The sequence below is a fragment of the Sceloporus occidentalis genome, unplaced genomic scaffold (genome assembly GCF_023333645.1).
Source record: "Sceloporus occidentalis isolate IW3139 unplaced genomic scaffold, rSceOcc1.0.p SCAF_257, whole genome shotgun sequence".
NCBI lineage: Eukaryota > Metazoa > Chordata > Lepidosauria > Squamata > Phrynosomatidae > Sceloporus > Sceloporus occidentalis.
In genome coordinates this window covers 814850-838330 of record NW_028317237.1, presented here as the reverse complement: position 1 = coordinate 838330, position 23481 = coordinate 814850, and the positions used below count along the sequence as shown (strand labels likewise).

Below are 23481 nucleotides of genomic sequence, written 5' to 3'. Positions count from 1 at the left end.
AAGATACAACACCATTATGCTGGTTGTGGATGGCATAACCAAACCGGCACACTTCATTCCTACTATAGGATTACCTACTGCTGCTGAGACCGTGGATATTTTCATCAAAGAGATCATCTGTCTTCATGGCATCCCACAGACTATCCTTTCCGACCATGGTGTTCAATTTACCTCTCACTTCTGGTCTGTCTTTTGTTGTGGTTTGGGCATACAAAGACTCCTGTCATCCGCATATCATCCTCAAACCGATGGACACACAGAGCAAACTAACCAAACCCTAAACCAATATCTACATTGCTATGTCACCCATTGCTATGCTACTAACAGCAGAGTTTGCCTATAACAACCATCTACACAGTTTCATCAGCATGTCACCCTTCAAGGCCAACTATGGTTATCATCTTCCTTTATTAACTTCCTGCTATGACCAAGGTTCCTCATGTCATGGACCGAATCAGACTCCTCAACCAAGGTTTTGCTTTATTGCAGGAGACACTGAAAAGGACACCTACAAAGATCAAGCAGACAAACAACGTAAACCTTCTCCGGTGTGCCAAATCGGGGATAAGGTATGGTCAGCCCATGTTAAATTGTCTTGTCCTTCCAAGAGGTTGGGTCCCAAATTCCACAAAAATCATCAGTCCTGCTGCAGTTTCCTTGAAGTTGCCTAATACATGGTGTGTTCATCTTACATTCCATGTCTCACTGCTCAAAGAATGGATACCTGACTACACAGAGAAGACCACCTGCACCTCCTCTCCCCACAGTGGTGAACGATTCAGAGGAATTCGAGATCCAAGAAATCCTGGATGTTCATATACGACAAGGACGATTGGAGTACTTGATACACTGGAAAGGGTATGGACCAGAGGAATGATTTTGGGAACCAGCTGCCAATATTCATGCACCAGCTTGCCTTCGAGCATTCCATCGAACACACCCTGAACGCCCAGCACAAGACGTGCCTGGAGGTTGATCATTGGAGGGGGAACCTGTTATGCCCCTCTCACCCTTACCTGTTCTCCTCAGCTATCCTCCGTCTCTGCAGACCTCCTAAAAGCGCCACAATCACGGAGTGGTGAACGTGGTAGTGCGGTAGGCCAAAGCCACAGCCTAAAGTTACAACAGACCCCAGGGAAGACTCCAGGTGTTGCCCAGACCTCAGCATAATGATGTACACCTGTGGATGGAAAGTAAAGCCCACCTCCAACATCAGCTATCCATCAATGATGTTCACACAAAGAAACATTGAACCAGGTGCTGTGGAAGCACTCCTCTCTGGCAACCAATCCAGTGAGGAGCTTGCCCGGCACAGGGGAGGAGTAGATACCTGCAGCTCTATTAAAACCCCTCAGACTGCAGCTACTTTACTCCATTGTTCCAGAACTTTGGTTCTGTGTGTTCTTGGACTCCAGATTCCTGTTCTTCTCTGCTTGCCTTGCTACAGACCCTCTACTGGATTCTCCATTTCTTGACCTTTGGCTTTCCTATTGGACTACCCAGTTTTTCTGTTTCCTGACCCTAGCTTGGACTACCGTTTTCTCTGATTGCCGCCTGCCCCTGACCTATTGGACTGTTCCTGACTTCTTTTTGGACTATCCTCTGCTCTCAATCCTGACAGGGAAGTTCAGTTTTGGTCCACAGGTCTGCATGTTCCTATAATCTGCCAGTGTCTGCCTGTCCAGGCCCAGTGCTCTACTACTTCTGCTGCTATTGCACCTCGTTGACCTTCTTAACTCTGAGGGAAACTTTGTCAGATTTGTACAGTCATGAGAATGACACAGGAATTGGTCTTTACAAAGTTTGCTGCCTCAATGTTCTTTGATATTTTTGTCAGATGTTACTATGGTATACTGAAGTATAATTACAAGCAATTCAGAAGTGTAAAAGGCTTTTATTGACAATTACATTAAGTTTATGCAAAGTCAATATTTGCAGTGTTGACCCTTCTTTTTTCAAGACTTTAGCAATCCGCCCTGGCATGCTGTCAATTAACTTCTGGGCCACATCCTGACTGATGGGAGCCCATTCTATCATAATCAGTGCTTGGAGTTTGTCAGAATTTGTGGGTTTTTGTCCACGCACCTCTTGAGGATTGACCGCAGGTTCTCAATGGGATTAAGGTCTGGGGAGTTTCCTGTCCATGGACCCAAGATTTCAATGTTTTGTTCCCCAAGCCACTTAGTTATAATTTTTGGCAAATTGCTCCATCATGTTGGAAAAGGCATTGTTCATCACCAAACTGTTCTTGGGTGGTTGGGAGAAGTTGATCTTGTAGGATTTGTTGGTACCATTCTTTCTTCATGGCTTTACTGTTGGCATGACACAGGACTGATGGTAGAGCTCACCTTGTCTTCTTCGGATAAGCTTTTTTCCGTATTGTCCCAAACAATTGAAAGGGGATTCATCAGAGAAAATTACTTTACCCCAGTTCTCAGCAGGCCAATCCCTGTACCTTTTGCAGAATATCAGCCTGTTCCTGTTTAATGGAGAGAAGTGGCTTCTTTGCTGCCCTTCTTGACACCAGGCCATCCTACAAAAGTCTTCACCTCACTGTGCATGCAGATGCACTCACACCTGCCTGCTGCATTTATTGCAGGTAACCATGGTTAACAGAGGAACAACAATGATTTCAAGCCCCACCCTCCTTTTAAAGCTTCCAGTCTGTTATTCTAGCTCAGCATAACAGAGTGATCTCCAGCCTGCTTTATCTAGAGAATCACTGAAATTATGTCAGCTGGTCCTTTTGGGGCAAGGCTGAAATGCAGAGGAAATGTGTTTTGGGGATTAAGTTAATTTTCATGGCAAAGAGCAACTTTGTAATTGATTGCAATTCATCTGATCAGTCTTCATAACATTCCAGAGTATATGCAAATAGCCATCATCTAAACTGGGGTAGCAGACTTTGTGAAAACTTATATTTGTGTTATTCTCAAAACTTTTGGCCATGACTGTATAATGAAAGGTGAGTCCAGAGGACGTCAGGGACCTCCTTCTTTGGGAGAGCCCCCCGAATGGTGTTTGAAATAAGAAAGAAAAAAAAAAAAGCCCCCAAATTTCATCCAAGCTGAATGGCCGGGAAACACTGTGCACAAGTCTAATAGTGATATCAGTTATGTTGGTTGAATTATGGAGGGTTTAATAAGATTTGTAAAGTAATTGTAAATGCATGTTTCAGCCAAGAAGCTCCAACTTATCCTGAAGAAAATTATGTAATTTGTGTGGATACATCAAATATGGAAAACGGGAGTCATGAATTAAAAAAAAACATAATAAAAATAGGGTTTGAACCCCCAATCCCAGAGGGCTATCCCATGTTATCCAGGGAGACATATCCCTCAATGCAAAACAGCTGGACTGTCGGCAAAAGAAATGAACTCCTTTCACCCTCCAATTGGTTCCCTCTTAGGTTGAGCTCTTGAGCTCGAGAGGCTGTTGGATTTGCTTATGATCCTTGCCCCTTAAATACAGAGCCCAGACAGAGTAGAGTTAAGTCAGACAAGACAGGTTCAGGACAGGATATATATGAATTATCAGGAATCAGGCCAGATCAGGATTGGAGAAGTCAGGAACATTAACACAGCAAACCAGGTCACAACAGGAGATCAAAACATTAAGAGCAAACTAGCAGCTTAACCACACAAGGAAAAAAGTTTATTAGTTTGAACCTTGCTCTGAGAATGTCACATCCAGTTGTTTACATTTATTTTAGTTGCCACTAGGGCAAAACTAGACTTGGGCGCCGGCGGGGTCTCCGTCTTCGTGTTCGGAGAAAAAAAAATCTTAGCATTCCGCGAATATTCGCCCGGTCCTGTCTTCTCTTCGGGCGAATATTCGAGGACATTCTTCGTCCTCGTTTTATCTTCGTTTTCTCACGGTTTCCAAGCAGGGGTTAATACAGGGTTAAGAAACACATCAGAGCAGCAGCAGATGCTTTGGCGCCATGAAGGTACATGTATGCGACTCTATTGGTCGCTGGCAGGGGGCTCGTCTGATATCAACAAATGCAGAACTGCAGAATGCACTTCATTCGTTGATGGCAGGCGAGCCCCCTGCCAAAACGACCAATACAGTCGCACACACGTACATTCATGGTGCAATCCGAGGTGTACACAATACACATTGCCCTAAACTGAGGGCCAAGTTGCTCCGAGCAGTTGTCTGAGACTTAGACAAATGTTCTGAGGAACTTGGCCTGGGAGAAACGGGGCTTATTTATCTATTTATCATACACACACATCCATAGATGTTTAATAAAAGAATAGGGATTTTACATTTTTAATTCGATTTTAGACCACTTTTAAATACATGCCTAACATTTGCCTAAAAGTTGGGTCTGTTGCGGATAGAAAAATGTGGGACAAGAACTAAAAATAGCTTAGGGTTAATGTATGGTTATGTTTAAGAGTAGTAGCAGTACACTGGTTTTGTTAAAGATGCATTAAATAATAATTTAATTTTAATGGGTGTTAATTAATTTTGTTATATTTTTAAAGTTATATTTATTATTTACTTTATTATATTTATTTAATGTTTATAGTGCTTCCTACCTAGCTACCTACCTGTATTTGCATACCTAGTTTAGCTAAATTTGATGGGACAGGACTGGAAAAAAGCAGGACTGTCCCGAAAAAGTTGGGTCTGTTGGCAGGTATGTGGATGGAAAAATTTGGTTATGGGGTGAAGTGTGAGTTATAGCATTAATTGTAGGCTAGTGGGTGTAGAAGTGAAGGCCAAGGCAAATAACAGGAGGAAAGGTCCTTGTGATTTGTGAATTGTACATGTGTGTGTGTTATGTTTGGTTGGTTGTGTATCAGACGGAAAAAAATGAAATGAAAGATTTGCTGAGAAAAACTAGATTATTGAAAAAATGTTAAAGGTAAATGAGTGGGCAATTGGTGACCCACTCACCTGTTTCACCCCAGAGCAAAGCATCCAAACACTGTCAGTCCTAGACATTTGGTAGCAGACTTCCAGAGCTCAGACACTAGGCCCTAGCGTAAGCTGGCTACTCCGGCGGAGGTAGCAGGCGTTGCCACACCGCAAACAGAGGCAGCCAGGGGGGAGAAACTACCTTCACCATTAAGGACATTTGAGGCATGACTTTAGCCAGGAAGCAAACTGGCACAAGATGATGGCACCACCACCAGCAGCATTGGAAAAGGCGAATGAGTGGGCAGTTGACGACCCGCTCACCTGTTTCACCCCAGGGCAAAGCATCAAAACACTGTCAGTCCTTGAAGTTTGGGAGCAGACTTTCAGAGCTCAGACACTAGCGTAACTTGGCTACACCGGCGGAAGAAGCCGACGTTGCCACACCGCAAACAAGTGCAACCAGGGGGAGAAACTACCTTGACCATTAGGGACATTTGAGGCATTTTTTTAGCCAGGAAGCGAACTGGCAAAAGATGCTGGCACCACCACCAGCAGCATTGGAAATGGAAAAAGGTGAATGAGCGGGCAATTAACGACCCGCTCACCTGTTTATCCCCGGGGCAAAGCATCCAAACATTATCAGTCCTTGACATTTGGGAGCAGACTTCCAGAGCTCAAACACTAGGCCCTAGCATAATTTGGCTACACCGGCGGAGGTAGCAGACGTTGCCACACTGTAAACAAGCGCAACCAGGGGGAGAAACTACCTTGACCATTAGGGAAAATTAACTTTCCAAGCTAAGAGCTGGGTGCCCCAACATGGGCAGATTGAATTTAAGAAAGACAATCTGCTCCATCAGATGAGGTGCCATGTCATAGAAAACACGCGCTCACTTTGAACAGTGGTTGGCGGACATCATAGTAGCTCCTGCGCAACCCATGAGAGTGCAGGCCACACACTCTTCTTTTCATCCCAGTAGCTAAGAGGATCAACATTAGGCACAGAAGGAACTTCACAGAGGAAAAGTTTGACCATTTCAGCAGCACTACTCTCCTTTCTGCTGCTAGCTCTGTCAGATGGTCCAACTATACTCCCAAGTGGCTCTTCCCAAAACGCAGATGCTCCACTGTGTTGTGCTACTTGTGGCACTGCTACTGATGCTGCTGCTAGGAGTAGCAGACAACATTATCTCTTCCTCCTCCTGCACCTCTCCCTCCTCGGACAGCATTCCCATTTTACGCTGCCAGTCATGCACCTTTTGAACCAATTGCTCCCGGTAGCTACTGAGAACATTGAATTTCATTGCTAGCTTTCCCTTAATCCTTGGATCGCAAAGGAACGCTAGCATCATTTTCGGACTTTCTTCCATGCGCTTGCAAAGGCGTGCTTTTAGCAGTTCCTTCAGCTTCCTGACTATGGCTGCTACGTCAGGATGTAGAGTGCCACCTTGAACAGCCTCACGGTTTCTGCCTAGATGGGAGAACACTGGGATTAGCTGGGCCAGACTGGCAGTGTTTCAGCTTACATTTTCTGTGGCATCCCTGAATGGTTTAAGGACTGCCACTAGCTGGGCGATCACTGTCCAATCCTTCCTATTCAATGGAGATGTAATCACAATATTATGCTTTGAGGCAAGATTATGGATTGCCCTCTGCTGCTCCAAAATCCTCTCCAGCTTCTCTAAAGTGGTGTTCCACCACGTACTGACATCCTGTCATAGGCAGTGTACGGGAAGACCTGCCCTCTCTTGCTCTTCCCTCAATAGTTGGCTAGCCTTAACACTATGGTGGAAGTGCCCAGCGATCATTCTGCAGCGTGACAGAACTACTGCTGCTACATTAGTTCCTTCATTGCCCCCGTGGGAATTCCTGGCAAGGGAGATTGTTAAAGCGCATCGTGCAGACGTGCCGGCAGCGGAGGCTGTTTACACACATCACTGCTGCCGGTGAACGTCTGCACGATGCGCTTAGACAACCTCCCGTGCCGGCACTGCCCTCGTGGAAAGTGCTGGCTGGGGAGGCTGTCTAAGCGTGTCAGAGAGTAGGATGCAGGTCCTCTGCACCACTGCGGGGGATCTGTATCCTAACCCTGCTGCCTGCCCGGCGCCCGGAACTGCATGACCCGGGCGTCGGGCGCTAGACCCCGAATATAGGCTGCACCCCCACTTTAAAGACTTAAAGTGGGGGGGGGGGGAGTGTGGCCTATATTCAGGCAAATACGGTAATTAATAATTAGGGTTTAGGGAGTTCTTATATTAATATCATTAATAATAAAATGAATTAGCAAATTCTAGATTGAGTTTAAGGGTAGTAGTGGACTGGTTAATCTTTATGTGGGATAAATTATTAACCTTCCTACCTGACAGACTGTCTCAAGCTAAATAAGCTAATATATTAATATAGCTAATTAATTATTAAGATAGCTAAAATGAATTATAATAATATTATTACTAAATATTAATGATTTTAGATTACACACTAGTAGTTGTCTATACTCTACACTAGTATACTATATGACAATATATATAATATAATTAATTATATTAATGTATTAAATTATTATATATTATTTATAATTATATTACATTTATAAATTCTATAAAATTAATAATTCTAATTTCTAACAGAAAAAGAACTAAGTAAAGACAGGGCAGGCAGTAGGCACTCCCAGCCCAGGGCAAGGGCACCCCAGTGCCAGTGAGGCACTGGGTGCACTGTCAACTCAAAAGCACTACACAGTTGATGACAGACAGAAGCACTGAAGAAAAAAAAAATCAATTCAATTACTAAATTATGAAATCAGTAGAACTGATTCTACACAGTGAGAATTGGGAGGCTGAAGCTTACCAGTCTCACACAGAACAATCTCTCACTGTAACGCTCGGATGCAGCACAGCAGTGTTGCCAAAGCAGTCACAGCGAAAATGAATAGATCTCTCAGGCAAGCTCTGGTCTTATAAAGGCGGTTTCTGAATTAAAAAAAACAGCAGCACAGGCATTGGACGAGACCCTTAACTTGACGTCACAAGAGCGAGCTGATTGGACAGACAAGGATCAGCTCACTCCTGTTTGAATTTGGCGAATCGATGATTCTTCGTGTTGTGTGTCTTCGTCTATGTTTTACTGGCACTGCATTCTGTTGTACGTTTCTTCGGAACAAACAAAAAACCGCACTCTTCGTGTTCGTTTTCATGTTCACCCGAAGACGAATGCACAAGTCTAGGCAAAACCATATCCTGGGACAGAGTCCATATAGTCAAATTAAAGGCAAATTAAATATATAAATATATATGGCTCTGACGTACATTGTTAACACACATGGTATACATAGTTTTATATTTTATAACCAGATTTAACCCCTTCATGATCAGGTTTTTTTTTTACCAAGTTTGCGCTAAATTACAAGAGCAGTTTTTGTGTGTTTGCTATGTCCCCCACAAATTATATGTAACAGGTTTTTGGGTAGGCCCACCAATATCTTTGTGGTCCCTTACCTCAGTTAACTCTTTGTCCTCTGCATGCCAATCTTGAGCCTCCGCTACCTGGGAGTTAGAGTGCATAACTGTGGCAGTGGCTCCACCCAATGGTGATCAATAAAACTGACACATGGCTAACTTAAAATTAACTTTGTATTACACAGTAAAACACTATGCATAAATATATAACAGAAAAAATGAAATACAGTACAATGAAATATTCAGAATAAGGAATATACAATATGAGCTTCTTCTACCCCCAATCACCTCGGCCTATCCTAATCTTGGCCCTGGCGACCGCTGGGTACCTTTAGTTGGTGCACATAACATAGTTGGGGCCCATAAGTATCTTACTTCACAGCAGACTTGTGTATTCGTCTTCGGGGGAACATGAAAATGAGCACGAAGAGTCAATTTTTTTGTATAGTATAGTATAAAAATCCTGATGAAGCCACGGAATTGGCGAAACGCGTTGAGGATTTTAAAGAGCTCTCCTTATTCTTTTACTTTGACTTTTAAAGCATCCCTTGGTGGATGTATGTGAACATTTTATTATTTTGGCATGTTAGCCCTGAATAAATAGGATTTTTATACTATACTATAGAGTGATTTTAGCCTGATTCCATCTTGGGACATAGTCCCACACATACAGATCATCGGAAGGCGTTACAAGAGGAGCAGAGGAAAGACATTTGACGTGTAAGGGTTTTAAAAACCCCCTCAAAAGTGTAAGTGCATTTTGGTATTTGCGTACTACAAATATTGCATGATAATACACCATTGGGGTCCCTACCTGTCTCTCTGCTTCTTTACATATATTCACTATACATCCATCCGGAGGATAGGATTGTCTATTGAAGCCTGAACACATGTGAACACTGTAAGTGCATTATATAGACTTACAGCGACAGCACCTGTGTTGAATATTACACAATTATATTTTTTCTTTTTATTTTATTTCTTTAAAACCGGTATACACGAGCGCCCCCTAGCGTTCTTTGTTCTCAATTTGAAACACCTGGAGAGTGTTTGTACGGGCTGCAGCTGAGTATCCGGAAAAATCATACAACATAAAGGGAAGTATTTTTTATTGTTTTTTTCTCTATACACCCACACTGGTTTTCATCACTCCTTTTTTTCACAAATATTTTTGTAAAGACAGTTAGAGAGAGGGCTACACATAGTGGAACTCCACCTAGCGAGGTACCAGAGGAGCCTGAGACGGAGAGGCCAAGTGCAGAGTCTGTTCTTTCTGCTCGCACTACTACTAGTCACAATATCAGTCTTAGCTCCAGCCTAGCAGGAATTCCATTTGATCTGGCTAATGAAGAACTAGACTATGAGCCAGAGGAAGTAGAGGAGATGAGTGGTCAGGAATCAGATTCCTCAGGGAGCAGTGTACAAATGACTAGTGCACAATTTTCCCCTGAGCCTCCACCTTCTCCGCTACGATCATCACCACCACCAGCAGAAAAACCTACCAAATCTGGTAGAGTTAAAACAATTAGCAGTCCCACTATGGCCAGTACTGGTAGTACCACCAGTGCCACCACCACTAGTTCTGCCTCTGTTCATCCACCCCGAGCAGTAGAAGCACACTGAAAGGCTATGTGCGCCCCAATTTGGGAGCACTTTGAAAATGTTGAAGAAGGGCGCTATGGAAAGTGCAAACATTTTGGGTAGCTAATAAGCAGAGGGAAAGTGTCTGGCCATTTTACCAGTAATAGCATGAAGCATCACCTCAGCACTCAACACAACGCTGTGCTATTGGGGAAAGATGCAGAAGTAAAATGTAGTGCAGGCAACATAGCTGGTGGCCGTGGTACTACAACAACAACTAGTACCATCTCCAGAGAGAGTGGAAAAACCCCAACAGCTGCTTCTGAGCCAATAGCAGCAGCAGCAGCTAGTGCTGGCAGCCAGAGACCAAGGCAGGTTGGAGCACTGCATGTCCAGCCCACCCTGGAACAATTTGTGGTATTCCACTCCAAGAGGTCAATGTCCAAACAGCAGGCCAATAAAGTAACGCAACTTATTGGTTAGTTCATTGCTGTTGGAGGGGCATCCTTCCCCATGATTGAAGGGGAGCCTTTCAAACAATTGATGGCGGCTGTGGCTCCACAATACACAGTTCCATCACATTCCACTTTCAGTAGGAACATTGTCCCCTCATTGTATCGGTCCTGTGTTTCAGCAGTGAAAGAGGAGCTTTCCAAGGCTGCTGGTCAGTCTGTTCATTTCACAACAGATTTGTGGAGTGCACCTAGTGGGCAGCATGCCTTTCTTTCTTTGACAGCACACTGGTGGCAGCCCGGTGTGCCCAAGGAAGCTGCTGCAGCAGGCTACCGATCATTCCTTCTCCATGCAGAAGTGATGGATGAAAAGCACACTTCCCAAAATATTCTGCATGCAATGAGGAAAATGTTTAGCCTTTGGGTGGGAGCAGAGGCGGGCACCAATGTTGAAGTTGGTTTTGTGGTAACTGACGGAGGTGCCAATATGGTGAAAGCGCTGCGAGATGGTCATATTGTTGGTGTGCGCTGTGCAGCCCACATCATCCATCTTGTAGTGAAGGCAGCAATGTCAGAAGGAACTAATGTAGCAGCAGTAGTTCTGTCCCGCTGCAGAAAGATCGCTGGGCACTTTCACCATAGTGTTAAGGCTAGCCAACTTTTGAGGGAAGAGCAAGAGAGGGCAGGTCTTCCCGTACACTGCCTACGACAGGATGTCAGTACGCGGTGGAACTCCACTTTAGAGATGCTGGAGAGGATTTTGGAGCAGCAGAGGGCAATCCATAATCTTGCCTCAGAGCATAATATTGGGATTACATCTCCATTGAATAGGGAGGATTGGACAGTGATCGCCCAGCTAGTGGCAGTCCTTAAACCATTCATGCCACTGAAAATTTAAGATCAAACAGTGCCAGTCTGGCCCAGGTAATCCCAGTGTTCTCCCATCTAGGCAGCAAGATGGATGTGTTCCTTGAAAACCGTGAGGCTGTTCAAGGTGGCACTCTACATCCTGACGTAGCAACCATAGTCGGGAAGCTGAAGGATCTGCTAAAAGTACACCTTCGCAAACGCATGGAAGAAAGTCCCGAAATGATGCTAGCGTGCCTTTGCGATCCAAGAATTAAGGGAAAGCTAGCAATGAAATTCAATGTTCTCAGTAGCTACCGGGAGCAATTGGTTCAAAAGGTGCGTGACTGGCAGCGTAAAATGGGAATGCTGTCCGAGGAGGGAGAGGTGCAGGAGGAGGAAGAGATGTTGTCTGCTACTCCTAGCAGCAGCAGCAGCAGTGCCACGAGCAGCACAATACAGCTGAGTGGAGCAGCTGCGTTTTGGGAAGAGGCACTTGGGAGTATAGTTGGACCATCTGACAGAGCTAGCAGTAGAAAGGAGAGTAGTGCTGCTGAAATGGTCAAACTTTACCTCTGTGAAGTTCCTTCTGCGCCTAATGTTGATCCTCTTAGCTACTGGGATGAAAAGAAGAGTGTGTGGCCTGCACAAAGTGAGCGCGTGTTTTCTATGGCACCTCATCTGATGGAGCAGATTTCCTTTCTTAAATTCAATCTGCCCAAGTTGGGTTACCCAGCTCTTAGCTTGGAAAGTTAATTTTCTTTCCCTAATGTTCAAGGTAGTTTCTCCCCCTGGTTGCACGTGTTTGCGGTGTGGCAACGTCTGCTACCTCCGCCGGTGTAACCAATTTACGCTAGGGCCTAGTGTCCGAGTTCTGTAAGTCCGCTCCCAAACGCCTAGGACTGACAGTCTTTGGATGCTTTGCTCTGGGGTGAAACAGATGAGCGGGTCGTCAATTGCCCACTCATTCGCCTTTCCCAATGCTGCTGCTGCTGGTGGTGGTGGTGCCAGCATCTTTTGCCAGTTTGCTTCCTGGCTGAAATCATGCCTCAAATGTCCAAAATGTTCAAGGTAGTTTCTCCCCCTGGTTACACTTGTTTGCGGTGTGGCAACGCCTGCTACCTCCGCCGGTGTAGCTAATTTACGCTAGGGCCTAGTGTCTGAGTTCTGTAAGTCTGCTCCCAAACGCCTAGGACTGACAGTCTTTGGATGCTTTGCCCTGGGGTGAAACAGGTGAGCGGGTCGTCAATTGCCCACTCATTCGCCTTTCCCAATGCTGCTGCTGCTGGTGGTGGTGCCAGCGTCTAGTCTCTGCCAGTTCGCTTCCTGGCTAGTGTCATGCCCAAAATGTCCCTAATGGTAAGGGTAGTTTCTCCCCCTGGTTGCACTTGTTTGCGGTGTGGCAACGCCTGCTACCTCCGCCCACTCATTCACCTTTCCCGATGCTGTTGCTGGTGGTGGTGCCAGCGTCTCTTCTCTGCCAGTTCGCTTCCTGGCTAGTGTCATGCCTCAAATGTCCCTAATGGTAAGGATAGTTTCTCCCCCTGGCTGCCTCTGTTTGCGGTGTGGCAACGCCTGCTACCTCCGCCGGAGTAGCCAGCTTACGCTAGGGTCTGAGCTCTGGAAGTCCGCTGCCAAACGTCTAGGACTGACAGTTGTTTGGATGCTTTGCCCTGGGGTGAAACAGGTGAGTGGGTCGCCAATTGCCCACTCATTCGCCTTTTCCATTTTTCAATGCTGGTGTAGTTTCTCCCCCCTGGCTGCGTCTGTTTGCGGTGTGGCAATGCCTGCTACCTCCGCCGGAGTAGCCAGCTTACGCTAGGGCCTAGTGTCTGAGCTCTGGAAGTCCGCTGCCAAACGTCAAGGAGTGAAAGTGTTTGGATGCTTTGCCCTGGGGTGAAACAGGTGAGCGGGTCACCAATTTGCCCACTCATTCGCCTTTTCCATTTCCATTTACATTCATTTTTTTCCGTCTGATACACAACCTACCAAACATAACACATAACACATATAACACAGTGACATAACACACACACGTACAATTCACAAATCACAAGGACCTTTCCTTCTGTTATTTACCCTGGCCTTCATTTCTACACTCACTAGCATTAACGCTATAACTCACACTTCACCCTATAACATTTTTCCATCCACATACCTGCCAACAGACCCAATGTTTTCAGGGACAGTCCTGCTTTTTTCCTGTCCCATCAAATTTAGCTAAACTAGGTATGCTAGTGCACATAGGTATAGCTGGGTAGGGTAGCACTACAACATTAAATAAATATAATAAAGTAAATAATAAATATAACTTTAAAATAAAATTAAATAAACCCATTAAAATTAAATTATTATTTAGAGATAATACATCTTTAACCAAAACAGTGCACTGCTAGTACTCTTAAACATAACCGTACATTAACCCTAAGCTATTTTTAGTTCTTGTCCCACATTTTTTCCATTCGCATACCTGCCAACACACCCAACATTTTCGTGGACAGTCCTGCTTTTTTCCAGTCCTGTCCAGTAAAAGTTGGGTTGTTGCAAAGTATGCCATTATAAATAGGTAGCAAATGTTAGGCATGTATTTAAAAGTGGTCCAAAATCGATTTAAAAATGTAAAATAATCCCTATTCTTTTATTAAACATCTATGGATGTGTGACTGTGTATGATAAAAAGGAGGCCAAGTTCCTTGGAGCATTTGTCTAGGTCTCAGACAAGACAACTGCTCGGAGGAACTTGGCCCTCAGTTTCGGGCAATGTGTATTGTGTACACCTCGGATAGCAACATGAAGGTCCTTGTGTGAAACTCTATTGGTCGTTTCGACAGGGGGGTCGTCTGCCATCAACGAATGAAGTGCATTCTGCAATTCATTTGTTGATGCCAGACCAGCACCGTTCCGGCGACCAATAGAGCCGCACACACGTACCTTCACGGCGCGAACGCATCTGCTGTTCCGATGTGTTCTTAACCCCTGCTACGCAGCCGGGAGAAAACAAAGATAAAACGAGCAGGAACGGGCGAATATTCGCAGAATACGAAGATTTTTTTTTCCTCGAAGACGAACATGAAGAGCCCCCTGGTGCCCAAGTCTACTTCACAGTATGGTTTGAATTATATTGAAAACTTTCAGTATGTCAGTAAAACTGGAGATCAAAGCCTTTGTTTGACTAATTTCAGGGTATCCTGTTTAGGCTTACCACTCCACAGTCTGCAATCAGGTCAGTTCAGCTTTAACCCCTTGACTGTTAACGATGGCATGGTGCAGTCTGCAATCAGGTCAGTTCAGCTTTAACCCCTTGACTGCTAACGATGGCATGGTGCCTTCGCTAGCAGTCCCAGTCAGGTCCCTACCCTATCCAGATGGAGGTCTGTGGACCTCGATCACCACCTACCCACCCGATCCACCCGGTGACATCACGCGCAATGACGCGATGACGTCACCACGCAACTTTATTAACAACTGACAATTGTCAGTTAAAGAGGTAAGGCAGCATGCTGCTTAGATGCCTGTATCTCAGGCATCTAAGCAGCTACAGACAACATATACCGTTGGAAAGGTAATCGCCTTTGATGGTATAAGGCTTGTAAAAAAAAGAATAAAAAATATTTTAAAAAATGTAAAAATTAAAAAAAAGTAAAACAAATTACATTATCTAACCATAAACTAGTTTAACTTTAAAAAATATCTAAGTTTTTGAAACTTACCACAGTGATCATATAGCTATGAAAAGTCACATTCCCTTTTTAAAAATGGCCGATACTACATTTTAATCCCATGAACCCTTTGATCATGGGGTTAAATTTAGCCAATGGTAGAGGGAGGCAATTTTTGAAATTCTGATGAACTGCAAATATTTTTTAAATAAGCCATTTAACCTGTGTGGTAGGTGAGTAACCATCTCATCCCTGGAGCTCCTTGCATTTTGACTGCAAAACTTATTTTTACTGTAGAAGTGATTTATTTTTCTCCCTTTCCTTTACCATAAGGAAAGAATGGTGTGTGCTTCTGCGAGTTAATGGAGATATGAAAGGCGTGTGAATGGTCAGCAATTAGGGTTGAAGCCTTGACGTGGCATTACTGCTCAAGTAGGAAGTTAAATTATGGCACAAAAAGTACACATTTGCAAAAACTACACCCCTTGGCGCATCAAATGAGGGGCTGCATGTGTTTCTATTACAAACCTGGAGTGCGCAAGACACAAATGAACATGTTGCTATGGTTAGAAAAAACATTTTCTAGCCAAAGCGACATATTCCATCATTATTTGTGCACTCAAGGGGTGTAGTTTCTTGAAATGTGTACTTTATGTACCCTAATCTAACTTCCCAGATGTCTAGGCCACTTTAACTTCAGATATGGCAGATTTGAAAATCTTGTTAAAAAATTGTCTTAAAACATTTAGGGGTGATGCCTGCAATTAGACAGCTCTAGACAGCTGGGAAGTTAAAATATGGTACATAAAGTATACATTTGCAGAAACTACACCCCTTGGCGCATCAAATGAGGGGCTGCATGTATTAGTAGCACAAGACTGGAGTGCGCAAGACATAAATGAACTTGTCGCTTTTAATTTTTAATTTTTTTTTATAAGTGTGATATTCACTTATTTGTTGTGCACATCAGATTTGTGATACAAATACAAATAAGACCTCATTTGCTGCAGCTGGGGGTGTAGTTTCTAAAAATATGTTGTTTTGTTGGCATATTTTAACATCCCAGGCAGCTAGAGCTGTTTAATTGACGGTCGCCATTAAATTTAAAGATGTCTTTTGTGATAATCTGGTAAATTGAAATTTTAGCAATAAAATATTAGAAAAACACAGTCTACTGTTTTCAATTTCTGTTTATTTTAGACCGGTTACCTACTACAAATATTTAGCAACACAGGTTTTGATCATAGAGTTTAGAAAAAAAATCAAAATTTCAGTTGGAGGGGCCAGCCCGTATGTATTCCCATCCTCCTGCATACAAAATAGGATTGTGAATACTGCCTCCTGCGTGATAGATCTAACAAAAAAAACAGTTGATCTAACCGGATCTAATGAATATCTACCAAAATCCATAAACAAAAATCCAAATTTCAGTTGGAGGGGCCAGCCTGTATGTATACCCATCCCCCGCACACAAAATAGGATTGTGAATACCGCCTCCTGCGTGGTAGATCTAACGAAAGAAACTGTTGATCTAACCGGATCTAACAAATATATCTACCAAAATCCATTTAAAAAAATCCAAATTTCAGTTGAGGGGGGCCCAGCCCCCCCTCATTAAATATGCAATATCTCAGTAATTAGACTAGATCTAACAAAAATTTTGGCTGATCAAACCTGATCTAACGCGAATCTATCATAATCAGTAACATTTTGTTGAAATTTTTGTTGAGGGGGGCTGGCTACGGGTTAGCCCCCCCCTGAAAAAGATTGTTAATATTGCCTATTTTAGAGTAGATCTAACGAAAAAAACAGTTGATCAAACCTGATCTAACAAATGCAATGATCTTTTGTAAAAAATCTTAATATGGGGGGCTAAACCGGGGGAGGTCCTTCACCTCTGTCATAGTGATGTCTGGTTCATGAAGGAAGGTTCTTTTGAGCCGACTCTTTTCAATGAATCGTTTCAGTAGACTGAACAATTCATTTGTAACAGTTCAGTCTGTGAATCATGAACTGTAGTTGTAACATGATCCTATAGTGAGTCATCTGCATCATCGATTCACAGGCTCTTTCAGAGGAACCATGACTCATAGATTCACAGACTCAGAGTAGCTTTGATTCATCAGTTCATTGATTCAAAGAACTGATCGAAGCAGCTCTGAGTTATCAGTATACAGCACACTGACACTAAAATTAACCCTAAAGACCCCATTAAACATAACTGACCCTAAATTAACCCTGAAGACCCCATCAACCATACCGCCCCTAAATTAACCCTAAAGACCACATCAACCATAACTGCCCCTCAATTAACCCTAAAGACCCCATTAACCATAACTGCCCCTAAAGTAACCCCCACCTCCCCCAACTTTCAGCAGCCCAAATATTAATTTTATACTTACTGTTAGATGAGTTGCTAAGCAGTGTCGAGGCTATAAGGAAAGGGGTGGGGCAATCGTCGGTGTGACTGCAGGAAGGGACTGGGAAGTAGTAACTGCTGTGAGTGACATTGAGTGAACCGATGAATCGGATCATGAATCGATTCATTTCAATGAACGACTCGAAATGAATCGATTCACTTTACTGATCCTAACTTCCCATCACTACTCTGGCACCCAACTCTGAACTCCTCTCCCAAAACTAGTCCCAATGGCCCCTTTTATCACCTCAGCAATGTGCTATCCAGTTTGCCATCTTCTGCTCATTCACAAGAACTGCGGATGAGTCAGTGACACAGCAGTAATCACTGAAATCCCTACAGGGGTCACATGTATATTGGGGGGGGGGTCACGACAAGTAGGGATTTCTTTTGAAATTATTATATATATTAACTATCATTTAGTATGAAAAATATCTAAAAACGTGGGAAAATACAGTAAATGCAACTCCCTTATCCTGGGCCGGCCCGACAATGGAGCCAAGTGGGGCAACCGCTCCAGGCGGCCCGCCCCAAGCCGAGTGGTTTTCGCTTACCAAGCTGTCAGTACCCGCTCGGCGCCCCTCTCTCTCTCCTCTGCAGCGAGTTTCCCTGTTCGGTCTCGGGCACTGAGACCGAACAGGGAGACTCGCCGCAGGACTGCTGAAAGGTAAGTACAAGGGGGGGGGGACACGGAGGGAGAGGAAGGGTAGATAATGGGGGGGGGGCGGCAGGGACAGAGGGAGAGGAAGGGTAGATAAGGGGGGGGCGGCATTTTAAAATTTGCCCCAGGCGGCATTTTGCCTTGGGGTGGCCCTGCCCTTATCCCATTTACCTTTCCCAGAGCCCCCTTTCAAGCTGCTCACACTGGGGAGCAGCCTTGCTTTTACCTTGGGAGTCACATAATATTGTGTGACATGACCCCGCTGTGTTCCTGGAAGTTCAAGAATTCACTGTCATTTAAGTGTAACCAACGCTTGCACCAGCAGCCAGTAATGACAGGGTTATCTCCCTCCCAATGCAAAGACCATATAATAATAGATGTAACAGTATGTTCTATGGTCATTAAGCAGATAAGATAAGAAAGGAGTATATTTAACTGTTCCATTGTTGTTTTTCAGGTTGGCAGCAGAAGAGTTGTACAATATGGAGCTGGAATCATGTTTATATTGGGAACAATAGGAAAATTTACTGCTTTGTTTGCCTCTATTCCTGATCCTATTCTTGGTGGAATGTTTTGCACATTGTTTGGTGAGTTAAGAGCCTTAGTAGGCTTAATGTTCAATGGATGTTTTAAATTTGTATATTTGGCAATCCATAATTTATGTTTTCCTACTACACAAAGCAGCATTTTATGTCCACCCAGTTTTCATTATTTTTCAAAACTCTTCTACACCAATATGGCTTAAAAGTGTTTCTTTTTCTAAATTTTATAAGTCTAAATACTAAATAAACTTATGTGAGGATATTTACTGTAACAGGTTCACTAAGAGAGCTGTAGTTACTCCCAGAGATCACCCAGATGTATCCTCCTGTTGTCCCCGGAATAACTTCCAGCACCAGCCAGCATGCACACCTTGGCACCCTGCTATGTGTACCCAATAAGTAGACACACAACTACCTTGAATTGAGTACATTAGGAATGAACAGTTTATTCTTGTAAAACATAGACTCATATAGCCACAGAACTTCATTAACATAAATCAACATTGATAAACAGGTACATGTAGACAACCCAACCTTTAATCCCCTTTAGCTACTGAATCTCCCCCTGGCAGCAATCCTGTTAATGGGATTAGTTTACACAATGGAGTTCCTGCCTGTTTGGCAGCCAGGCTGGAGCCATCTCGGACTACCTTGGGGCTCTGTATGACAGGTCATTCTGTCACATATCTCCCCTTTTAAAAAGAAGACTGAACTGGGGCCAGACCCCAACCGGGTCTGCAACCAGTTCAGTCAGGGGGCGCAGCTCCGTCGCTCCTAGAGTTGTGGATGCAGGGGGCTGGCAGAGGCACCTGTCCCACTAACCAGTACTGGGGTGCACTTAGAGACTGGAGAGTTCGGGTCCTGGACGAGGACAACAGTCCCACTCGCCAGGGCAGGGAGACAGGGTCCATAATCTGTGGGTAGCAGGCTTGCTTTCAGTCCTCTCCAGGGGCTCCAGCACACAGGTGAGCAAGGCAAGCATTTTTTATAAAATATGCAAATTGAAATAGAGTAAATCACACAATACCTTTACTTGTCCACTCATTGATCTCTGGGCCTAGAAAGTTTTGTCCACTGAAGTGACTACACATCAAGGAGGGTGTTTTTTCTCTGGATAAGTAAAAATGAAATCGTTCAATTCATTCCTACAGTAAGTAAAGGAAAGGAAACAGATGACCAAATACACATACCAGGACAGGCTCTGCCACACCCATGTGACGGAACCCTCCATCACTGGGACCAATGGAGAGGGCTGACTGCCAGCCTCCTCCCTATTGACTATTGGCCGTGGGTTTATAAGGACTTCTGTGAGGGGATTATCTCCAGCAAACATCCAGGATCTGCAACCAGGGAGTGACCACCATTGTTTTAATTTAATATCAGACCCCTCCACCCCATGGTGCATTATTATGTTGCCCCCTCCTCCCACCTCACCCAGACGGAAGCCGGCGAGGTCCGCTCATCTCTAGGGAGCTCCCAGAGTGGAGGATGATGAACAGGAGAGAGGTGGACCTTCATACAAAATGTGTGGATGTCGAAAACAATCAAATTGTCCTCTACCCCGCAAATGCCAACCTGAGCAAAGGGGATGCCAGGAGTCAGCCAGAATTTGAGGCAACTGGTTCAAAGGTCACTATGGCAGAGGGCCCTCAAGGAGGCTGTTATACGTGGGGGTCAGTGTCTTCCAAGCTTCGAACAAAGGATTAGAGACCAGCGGGAACTACGGATGTCATTCCTGGGACAGCAACCCCAGGAGCAATGGATATCCGAATTGGACAAGCTGGTCCAACAGGAGTTAGAGCTGGAAAATTGGTATCGGGCTCTGCAGTGGCATGCAGAGCAAGCATATTGGGGAACTGCAAAAGAATGTTCTCCAGAGGGCTATGACTTTGGTGGCCCGGGATTATTATGGGATAGTATTCAGGAGGATCCGGACTTCCGCAGTACAGCGGAGTGGCGGATTGAGGACATCCGGGATTTCAGGGAGTTGGACCTCCCAGATGCACTAGGATTTAAAGGTGATTTAGACTTTTTAATTACACAGGAGTGGGAACTGGAAAAGGCATATAAAAAAAACAGTTCGACCGTGTTCAACAGAATGCCCCAGTGTCCATGGATTCTGTGGATTTAATAGTTTTCATCTGAGGGTGTTAACCCAGGAGGGGTGGATGAGATTGCGGTCTCCACACTTGGGTCCACAACTTGCCCAGATCCCCAACCACCAGCTGAAGCGCTGACAAAAGGGTAGAGTGTCGCTGGCCTCTGCCCCGCACCTGCAACAGCTACTGGGATCCAGGGACATCGGGCAGCCGGCCCATCACCCCAGCAGCAGCTGGAGCACCAGGGAGGGGTAGCAGACGTCAACACTCCCCAGCGGCTGAGTGAGTACCTGGGAGATGGCGTAGCTGGCCATTCTCCCCAGCGGAAGCTCCCAAGTCCGGGAGCGGAGGAACCTGTCCTCCTGGCCCAGCGGCAGATCCCACTTCAGGGAGCTGAGGATATTGTCCCCAGCAGCTGACAGAGGACTACGGAGTCAGTCCCATTCGGAAGGGGGAGTAATGTGACGGAACCCTCCATCACTGGGACCACTGGAGAGGCCTGACTGCCAGCCTCCTCCCTATTGACTATGGGCTGTGAGTTTGTAAGGATTTACTGCTGGGGGTAGCCACAGATCATCTCATCACTTGCTGAGGGGATTATCTCCAGCAGTCAGCCAGGATCTGCAACCAGGGAGTGACCATCATTGTTTGAATTTAATATCAGACCCCTCCACCCCATGGTGCATTATTATGTTGCCCCCCCCTTCCCCCCAGTTCCACTACTACAGACATTTACCCCGACCATCCCTTGAACTGATTTGGGCCAGTAATAGATAGTGGAGGTTGGGACCCTATTGTATTGTTAATCCCGTTACTGCCCCTGTTGTCTCTGGCAGGTAGATTAAGGGGACAGTTTGTATCCCAATATCTTGTTTTATGTAAATGTGTGTTTACACTGAGTCTCGGCTGGTGACTGGGGAACCGGGGAAAGTCTGTTGTCCCAGGCTAAGGGAGCACACGTAAGCGGAGATAGTCGGTCGGACTAGCCAGCTCAGTGACAGTGTCCATGCCTTCCATGTGGCATCCTAGCCTCCCTGTGCCATGTTTTCCCCACATCCATGCTATCACACACACATTCATTCATTTACTCATTCACAGATACTCATTCATTCTCTCAATCACGCATACTCATTCATACATCTTCCCCATACCTGCACTGATGATCTCCCAGTGACGCTCGCAGACTTCCACAGGGGCCGCCGCTTCCCTCTGCGTTGCTCGCACACTGTGCAAACAACTTCTCTTGTCCCGCAGAGGAAAGCAGGAATGGAGCAGGGTCATGTGATGTGATAAATTCACTTGACTCCGCTGGGTTCCAGCTTCCCCTGGGCGGAACAAGAGATGTTGCTTGCACAGATAAGCAGTAAGGCCCTTTCAATCCTGTGATGGTGGTTGCTTGCGGGGTTTTGCCCCACATTAAAGATGGCCCTCTATTTAAGGTAGAGGCCTGGAGCTGCAGCTCCATCACCCCCTACATTAATCTGGCCCTGTCCCTTGGGGCATTTTCTCCAGGAGTGCATACATGTGGCATTAACAGCATGATATTCCAAAATCAATTTAGATAAAAAGTGCAAGTGTACAATTTATACTTTGCCCTCTTTGCTGTCTTTCAACTCATTCCTCGCAATTAACTCCAAACTTACCAGTTTTGCCACTGTTTATACCAGGCTTTAGTCTTCCTCATAATGAGAGGTGGATGCAAAATTTGATGTGCAAATTCATTCTATTTAAACCAGAGCAAGTCTCTGGTTTAAATAGAATGAATTTGCACATCAAATTTTGCATCCACCTCTCATTATGAGGAAGACTAAAGCCTGGTATAAACAGTGGTGTATTTATATTTTGCACTGCCTTAGGTCTGACTAAGCTCACACGCCCCCTAATTTTAATTTACCTATCCCTTCCTGTCTAGGCCACACCTTTTTTCTGTTTTTGACCAATCCCTCCCTCTGTAAACTCCCACTGTAAACCCTTCATCTCTTTGTCCCATCCCCTCATATTTAGGCTCCACATTTGAGCACCACTTCTTCCTTTCTACTGTGGTTAGCAAGTACCTACTTGCATGTTTTGTTGTTTTGTACATAATTTCAAATGTTTTGTCGATTATTTTAAGAGATAATATAATTCAATAAAATTAAATGTGTACATTCAATCATTATCACCATGATCAGTCATTCATGTCAACTATACTATAAGGATCACAGACACTCAAATTGGTTGAAATAGCGTGTGGCCAGTCCATGGTTTGAACAGTAACGCCACACAAATGTTTCAAGTGCTGTTACTGTACATTCATACACCATGTGTGCCATATATTGAGCTCAATTCTTGCCCATGTAGATAGTGTATGTAAACATGCATGGTTTAAGATCAATCCAGCTTGTGCATGCGCTGTGCATACGTGGCAGTATGTACTAGACTTGGGCACCAGGGAGCTCTTCGTCTTCGTCTTTGCGCTTGCCTTCGGCAAAAAAAAAATGTTCGTATTCCACGAATATTCGTCCGTTCTTGTCTTCTCTTCGGGCAAATATTCGTGGACATTCTTCGTGTTCGTTTTTTCCGGTTAAGGGGTTAATACGGGGTTAACACGTACCGCAGCAGCTCTGGTGCCAGGAGTTTAAATGTCCGTATGAGCGACTCTAATGGTCACCAGCAGGGAGCAAAAGTGTGATGTGAAGGAATCTCCAATTGTTATCTTATAGTCCTAGGCTAGTTCCTGTATTCTTGTTTGTCTTCTTTGTACCTTTGCCCTTCTTTCCCGAATCATCTGAGAATTTCGGTTCCTCTCTCCTCTCCCCATGTCCCAGTTAAGATGTTCTAGCCTTGCTTAAAGGAGAAGCATCCAAGGATTCCGGCTCCTCACTCCTTCCCCTATGTTCCTTGCCCTGTTCC

The 23481-nt window shown here is 44.7% G+C and overlaps 1 protein-coding gene across 1 annotated transcript in view; it reads left to right on the top strand.

Moving 5' to 3' along the window:
- The window catches only part of LOC149275917 (solute carrier family 23 member 1-like), a 155718-nt gene that overhangs the window by 113571 nt on the left and 18666 nt on the right, over positions 1–23481 (top strand). Inside the window, exon 12 of the mRNA XM_089504144.1 lies at positions 18406–18535. Coding sequence (XP_089360270.1) covers positions 18406–18535 — 130 coding nt within the window. The remainder of the gene's footprint in view (positions 1–18405; positions 18536–23481) is intronic.